The sequence below is a fragment of the Taurulus bubalis genome (assembly GCF_910589615.1).
Source record: "Taurulus bubalis genome assembly, chromosome: 18".
Classification (NCBI taxonomy): Eukaryota; Metazoa; Chordata; class Actinopteri; order Perciformes; family Cottidae; genus Taurulus; species Taurulus bubalis.
In genome coordinates this window covers 8,157,597-8,165,898 of record NC_136606.1, presented here as the reverse complement: position 1 = coordinate 8,165,898, position 8,302 = coordinate 8,157,597, and the positions used below count along the sequence as shown (strand labels likewise).

The 8,302-nt window shown below is 41.3% G+C and overlaps 1 protein-coding gene across 3 annotated transcripts in view; it reads right to left on the bottom strand.

The window, feature by feature from the left end:
- Window positions 1-1,518: 1,518 nt before the first annotated feature.
- lmbr1 (limb development membrane protein 1) overlaps window positions 1,519-8,302 on the bottom strand; it is a gene marked incomplete at its 5' end in the record, with an annotated part of 31,147 nt that continues 24,363 nt past the window's right edge. For all 3 annotated transcript variants that reach the window (XM_079233876.1, XM_079233878.1, XM_079233877.1), the window contains 5 exons: window positions 1,519-2,213; window positions 2,792-2,953; window positions 6,205-6,271; window positions 6,857-6,947; window positions 7,231-7,304. In XM_079233876.1, coding sequence (XP_079090002.1) covers window positions 2,128-2,213; window positions 2,792-2,953; window positions 6,205-6,271; window positions 6,857-6,947; window positions 7,231-7,304 — 480 coding nt within the window. In that variant the 3' untranslated portion in view covers window positions 1,519-2,127. The remainder of the gene's footprint in view (window positions 2,214-2,791; window positions 2,954-6,204; window positions 6,272-6,856; window positions 6,948-7,230; window positions 7,305-8,302) is intronic.

Below are 8,302 nucleotides of genomic sequence, written 5' to 3'. Positions count from 1 at the left end.
GTTAAGAATTTTGGTCAAACTGCTCTTGAAATGATATTTCTCAAAATCAGAAACAGTCTTTGCTTTGGTTTTGGGATGGTGGGAGCTGTACAGGTCCTCCCTTCACAAAACATTCTCAGTTCAATTTGCGTATTTGAGGAGATGGCTTCACCGTGAGTTTCATAACTGAGAGTTGCAACATTTTCTTTAAATCCAGTCTTTGTAATAAAGCAATAACCAATGGTAGACAGCTTTGAAGTAGAACATTCCCTGTCCTAAGAAACAAATGTTTCAAATGCATATATAAACTGATATTTCTTTTAATTCCTTTTCTTTTGTCATCGTGTCACTTCAGTCACCAGTAGAACACATGACCTCTATAACGCCATAGAAATATAACATCTTTAGATCGCTCAACCCTATTCTAGCAAGTGCTCAACCCATATGGGTGATGAATGAGTCTCAAAATTAAGCGTCTCACTTTACAATAAGAGCTACTGTGAAAACATTCATGACAAAAAGCAATGTGCACATTATATCCAGCTGGCTTGAGACTAGAATCCTGGTGGCATACAGGGGATCACAGTGGAACTGTCTAGAGACAAACAATGTACTTGTACACATAAGTACGTGTACATTAACGAACAACACGGAACAAGAAACAACCTTAACACTAAGCCTGCGAGATGCTTGTCGTATAAGGCATTTAAGGTGGTACTGGAGACAAAGAACGTCACAGTTCAGAAGATTATGCAGCAATACAACTACATGTAAATTAGGCCTGAGTCACCGAGTCCTTCTACCAGCCGCAGAGTTGCACATTCTCACTCATGCATTCTGTTTGTGAAGACTGTTTGCATTAGATTTAGGTGTTCATAAAAAAAAATATGTACAACAAAATACAGATTGCCGAGTGAGTCAGACCCTCAGTGGGCTCAACGGGAGCCTAATATTTACATCCAAATAATGCAAAAGAAGTATGAAACACAATATATGTACAAGTAAATACAACATTTACAAAAATGACAAACTATTTGACAAATGTTTCTGTGCTCTGTGAATTTAAAATATTTGTTTTAATGGGGGAAGGAGGGGTGAGGAGGGGATGAGCAAAAATGTGATGTTTTCTTTTTAACATATGTATAATAAAATTCTAGGAAATACAACCACAGGCTCAGCTCCAATAAATTAAAGCATTCTGCTCTTTGGAACTGAAGTGGATATAACTTCCATAGTTTTCAGAGTGACTCAAGTCTAATCGAGAGCTCCTACAAAGAAGTTCTTACCCTACTTCATACAAACTAATGACATCATCAATAAAGCGCACTTCAGTAAAGCCAAATAAAAAGACGAATGAGGCCCATCAATGACGGTGCCAATGCATATAATGTGAATTGTATTGATGCCGTGCAGTTTTATGTATTAGAGGTGATGAGTGAATAACTGACTTCTGTCATGCTTTACAAAGCACATTTAGGAATTTTCACATTTTGAGCTTAAACAAAACCAAAAGACAAATTGACACCTTATCATGCCTGCATCAGTTCAGATAACAACCAAAGACCAAAGATTAGAGACCATCAACTGCAAATGCTCCATGTATCACCGACACCAATTACCATGTACATACCGACTGAAAAATGACTCGAATTGGATCGCGTATTTACTATACTGACTACAGAGGAGGAGCTTGGTGATGAAAAAACACCCTTGCCTTTTAGTTAGATGTAAGATTTAGAAAAAATACATTGTTTGACATTGCTTTTGTCTAGTGCAGCGGCGAGGAGGTTGTCGAAGAAAAACAGAAAACAGGTAACAATGCAGGGGAGGGGGCGCCCTGAAGCAAGAGATGGGTGGTTTAAAGTCACAGTCACGGTTGAGGTCAACATCAAGGTCACTGCAGTGATGCCAGTCTATTTCACTCCTCAGTCTCATCCCTGGCTGTGTCCCAGCTTCCATCCGAGACGCAGAGGATGGAATGTCACAACGCTAGATTGCTCTCAGCCTCTATTTGCAGCATCCGTCAGCCACTGCCTGGGTTTATTAAGTTCCTTCCAATCCCTTTTACCTTTCAGTAGTCAGGCAGTACTGTCGAAATCTCCCTTTGGCTGTGCTAAGGTGTGTATGTGTGTTGATCTATCGTCCCTTTCACAGAGTTTTCTGATGCCCATTGGCCGAGAGCTTTCCAGATTCAGGGTCCGTGGGGCTGTTTGACAGTTGCAATTTATCCAGACCTGGGCAGGGAGAGATAAGGGAGAGAAATCTCATTAAAAAGCCTCAGACTTTCACTTAGACAGAGATATCGATGTGCTTTTTTTTCTCCCTCAGTGCCTCTGTCTGACATTTTCTAACCCAATCGCACCCTGTGTATCAAACATCCAGGGCCTGTCACCACAAGCCTTAGAGACTAGCCCCATCCTCTGTCATATGTCAGTCCCGCAGCACATTGGATCTAGCTGCAATTTACTCTATTTTGTGACTCAAGGTTGTGCCGTTTAGAAGGAAAAAAGAGAGAGAGAAATAAATACGTTCTCCCTCTAAAGCTGCAAAGAAGGTTGGAGCTGTCAGTGTTTCAGACATAACCGTCATGGGATGAAATTGGGATGAAATTGAGTAGTCAAAGTGTTTTAAGAAAAAGATTGCTTTGTATTCGACAAAACATCCAGCATATCAAAAGGCAGGATTATTTGCTAGACGTTGCAAGACAATGAAAGATTATATCGAGCAGTCTGGCTTTATTTTGTTATCGTATATTAAAAAGGTGCTGGTTAGAAACCCTCAGGACACATGAAAAATAAACAGATGAATTTACCTAAGGCCTTTAGAAGCTCTTCCCGTACTGCGGAGGTGAACTTTCTCACAAGACAGAGTGTTGTCACGACCGCAAACAGCAGGTTGTATGAAAGGACAATGTAAAAGTTTCCCAGCCAATTAAATCTCCCGAAGTCTCCCAGGAGATCAAACCTGGTGATACCTGTGTAGGACAGAGACAAAAGTTAAACAACTAGTTTGGAAAAAACAAGTCGACACTCATTTGGTTTTCTGTGATGGCCCCAACCAAGACATTACATTTTCCCCCAAATTACTATTTTGATTTGACTGAATCCAAATAAAAAGGTGTGATGACCAACAAGCACGTTTCCCCTGGACAAGATATTCATAAAATAAATTATTCCAAGCAAAAGCACGGGGCTGCAGAACATGGGGCAAATTATGAATGTCTGCTCTGTCTTCAGCTAAGACGCATTGAAAAGTGTCTCTCTCCAATGGTCCTTTAAACTAAGCACACCCAATCTGAAACAGGTACAGGTATAACCTTGGCTTGTATAAGGATGAAAACTGTGTGAACATTGATGTAACCAATTCATATAAAAAGGTTGTTTCACCTTTGGTCAAAATAAGGTGGTAGAAAAAAAAACAGAGAGCCACTCCCAAGTCTTCGGTAGAATCACAGTCATTCTCAGGTAGAGGCCGAGGCCACTGACTCAGGCAGATGACATATCTAGGTAGCATATCATTCAAATAATAAACGAGCACAATCTTGTACGTTTCCAGGTGAGGGTTTGCACAATTTCTGACAGAATAGAGATTACTCCTGAATGAAACAGACACCTGGTATTATCAGGTATGTTCTCATTTATTTTAGCCATGAAAACATTACTAAAGTTGGTGTATCTTATTTATGAGATATAAACAAATCCATTCTGGCTTACACAAACAACAACTGATCGACAAACTTTATGCTTATTGTCACCACTCGACTGTGTCTTGGGTAACAGTATTGTCCGGACGGTTCCCTGTGGACTATAAAAGGATGGGTGACTAAGTATAGCAGCAGAGGTGGGACGCAGGTTCACTTCCTGCCTCTCCCAGGACCTCCAGACAGAGATACAGGAGCGGTTTCTCCTGCAGGCTCGTCTTACTGTAGCTCCACACCACGAGACCAATTTCAAGCCGTCTGTCACAGCTGATTGCATGCTGCCTGGAAAGCCATCAACACCCTATTGTTTTCCTGCTTAGGCCAGCTGTGCCATCCAATAATAAAGTTGCGTACATAGTTACGTTTTCGATAACCTGATGTGTACATATATGTTAAATCCATGCACCGCAACCATTTTTTGATTTCAGTCATCTGCGTGCAGGAATTAGATTCCGATGTTCAAGCTGGAGAGGCACAAGTCTTTATACATTCCACTTCTCCCGTAACATCTTCACAGCCTCTGTCGTCAATTAGATTGGGCAATCGATTCAGTGTCTAGAGAGATGTATTTACAGCCGCAGTAAGCAGTTTGCAAGCATCAAGGACCTTTAACAAAATTGCCTGTGAAGAGACGATGGAGACCCTAGTCGATGCAGCTTGCCACTGTGCTCTCTCTACATCCCTCTTTAATGCCAAAGGTTTTGATCTTGGTTTGATAATTTGAGAATATTTAATTGAGGGTAAAAAGATGCTCGGCATTTGAAATGTCAGGGGTACGGTAGCGTGGTTAGAGACATTAGCATGCAGCTAGTCATGCACCCAGGAAGCAAATGAGAGATTGGCATCGTGAGACTATTTTTTATTGTGTGTGAGCAACACTGAATATGCGATGCAACTGTCAGATTTCTCCATTGGAAAAGACACATTTGATTCTGTTTGTGGGATGACCACCAATACACATTGGTGAGAGGATTATTAAAATATTTACACTTAGTCTGCTGATTCTTTTTTTGTTTTACTGCACAGGTTGTGTGTTTTTTTGCTAAAAGAATACTATGAGAGAGGTGAGAGAGAGCTGAAGCCAGACAGCTCCACAAAGCCGATCGTTTCTTTGAATGGGATTTTGGTGAGATTGCTGAAATAAGGTCTGTGGTTAACACAAGCTTAAGAGATTTAACGTTTTGTTCTTTGGCATAAAGTACATCAGTAAATACCCCACTTCGGAATTTTTAAGCTTTAAGGTGTCCTAAATAAAGCGTTTGTTAACAAGTTGCTAAATGAGACGCCTAAACGTCATCACACTGACCTTTACAGCCTCATTATTTATACTCACGCAACCACGTTCTTAAAGCTGAACTTTAGCTTTGTCCTTCTATCAATTGCATTTACTCATAAAAGTGTTGTGAAAAAGTTTCATAAACTTGTGTTTGCCACAGTGCAATGCTAATTTACAGCAGCAGTCCATTACACAAAATCTATTCAATCTGCTTTGAATGAAAAGGTCCTTCAATCTGCACTAGAGATAAGATGAGTTTGTTAAAATGTAAATCAAACTCCACAATGACCAACACGTCAACTGAAAAAAACGTTAAACACTTTTCCATTTGGAGTTTCTAAACACAGTATGCATTTGGAGATAACACTATTCGCCACTGCATTAATAAAATAGATAGACTTTGGCACACTTCTTGTGTTGTGGTACAGTTCAACGTTCTCGTATACAGAGCATATTTCCCACACTTCACCTCACCGAGACTCAAAACCCTTTTTTGTCTCTTAACGTCTCACTTCGTCAAACTCTTCACGTCTTTTTTTTCTTCTTCTTAAGCTGGGAGGCCTTTTCTCTTCAACTCCGTCTCATGCATTTATTCCTTTTAATCTATTCAGCGTCACAAAGCAGAACCTGTTGATATTTTGTAAAGCTCCCAATGAGTCACTGTATGCTCGCTCCGTCCCGTTTTCCCACTCTGTTGGTCTCTCTCACACACACTCAAATACACACACAGAGTAGTGCTATTTGAACAGCTGTGCTTTGCACTCTGCATGTTTATTAGTGCCATTGTGGTGGTGCTACCCCTGTCATTTTTACCCCTTCACCCTGCACTCTTTTCTAATGTCACTATGGGAAACTGTAGGAGAATTCAACTTGCTAACCTTAATGGTCTGTTTGTGGCAGCGTCTGAAAACAGTGTTGGGGGAGGGGCATGCACTCTTTCTGGTTGTTAATAGCGATGTTGTTATGGCATCTCCGACAATTCAGTTCAACCTACATTTCTCTTCAGGAAATAGTTTGATATTTTTGAGAAATAACGGAATCAGAAGAATTAGGTGAGAAGATCGATTTCACTGAATATGAATACAGCCAGCAGCTGGTTAGCTAAATATAAAGACTTCAAACAGAGAAAAGGAGCTAACCTGGCTCTGTACAAAGATAGCAAAATGTTTCTTTCAACTTTTTATCTGTACGCGTAGGCTTTATGTGAATTGGGAAATTAGCACACTCTCACACACACAGCTGTACTCACCTAGAGTTCTGGACATCACTGGCAGGGCTGAACTCAGGACCAAAATGGAGACACAGCAACCAATGATCTACAAAAATCAACAGATAATCAAACTAAAGATCGTTCAAGCGTACATGACAGACAGTTATGAGACGTGTGAGGAAAAAGCATCCGTCACACCAACACTTTCAGCAATGACGTGCCCACACATCACTTGATGTTAAATTGGTTCCACATATTGTACAATTAGAACCTCTGAAGTTGCTCATTACTAGGTTTTCTCTGTTGTCCTTTCAAGCCCTTTCACTGGAGCGTCATGGCTAGTTAACAAGCCTCACCACTCCCAAACTCATTACCAAGTGAATAGGTGCCAAACAGAGCAGACCCCCCGCCCCCCAAAAAACCCAACTCTCCCTGTGATGTACAAGAAAGGGGCTTGCACTTTGCCAGTGTTTGCGCAACCCACAAACAAATATTGGACAGATCAACTGAAGCCATTGAGGGGGCCCTGAGGAAAACGTTAGTGAGCAGTAGGAGTTCAGAGTGAGAGGAAGGGAAAAAAGAGGAAATAGATGAAACACAGGGGGTCCCAAACACAGCAGCACCATAGGAGCAATCTCAGCACCCTTGCCCCCACTTCACCCCACACCCCGTCCTTGCATCCCATCTTTACCGTTGTCATGGTTGTGTCATCGTTCCTGGGAGTGAGTCCCTCAAAGACTCGCAGGCTGTAGAAGCCAACGACAGAGGACACCATCAAGTAGCTGTTGAGCAAATCAATCAAGGACCAAAAACACTTCTCTGCTGGTAGCAAAGCTGCTTCTTTGAGTCGCTTTTTAAGTATTCCTAGTCGGCACCTTTTCAGCTACGATAAAAGGTGACGAAACAGCACAAGATGTCTTCCGGAGGTGTCCGGCTGAACTATGTCCTGGGTAAACAAAGCTGGCTTGACAATGTTGCTCTTGGCCATGGAGCATGCTACTTTGGCCACAAACAATAGAGGGGGGGGGGGGGGGGGGGGGGGGGGGGGGGTCACTTAAAGGATACAACATGAGGATGATCTCCACCACCGCCTGAGCCAAGCCAAATGTGGATAGAGGGGTGTTCCCAATGCCTCGGTCCTGGAAGATGAAGACACAGACAGAAGACTGGGTTATTCAATATCCTCAGACGGCAATCATAAATAAACACATCACGAATAAAAACAGAAAATGGGAAACGACGTCAGAGCAGGCAGTCGCACACACATGCAATTAAAGAAATCCTGCAAAGTAAGTATGCGGTGCATGAAGAATTTCCCCACTTCAGGAGGACAGAATTAAATTGGCTAAGTAATGAATGGAACAAGATGAAAGAGGCTCTTTTCAAATCACTGTCGATCATACAATATGTGAACAGGTGTTCAAACAAAAACGGCACATTGCTTACGGTAAGAAGAGTGTACAGGCTGAACGCACGCCAAAAACATAAAAACAACAAAACAAATACGTTGGCAAACGCTAGGCGTAACCCCTCCCCCCTCAACACCTAAAGGCTTTTTGAAACTGGAGCAGGAAAAAGGCACATCTACATATGCTGCACATACCAAGCATCTGTGTAGCCAAATGATAAATATTTGCTTTTGTAAAAACTTGGCACCGGGCCGGGGCTGATCCTCCATGGGCTCAGTGTGTTGTATGGGGCACCTACAGTACTATGTATCATGACCATAGACGGCTCACTTTCATTCAAAAAAACTAAACAAAAATCACAGATCGAAGTTTAAAAAGTTCCTAAAACTGTATGGGGCATGTTCAGATCTTGTAGATAATCATATGGCTATGAAGTATGTATGATAACTGTGCAATATTTTCCCAAACGCTTCATATACTAAAATACTACTGTGGTATCCTCTACTCTGTTCACATGCACATAGCTGGATATATTGCAGGTTATTTGTATAGCAAAGCAATTCAAATACAGCACCTTGCGATAATAATGCATGACATCAATGTGCTTATATGCATTATTTACTATTCTTGCAATACCAATACATATTACAGTTGCAGAGTAGATGTTTAGAGTATGGTCCTCGATTTAGTTTTTCGGTTACTATTTATGTTTTTGTTGCATTTCATTT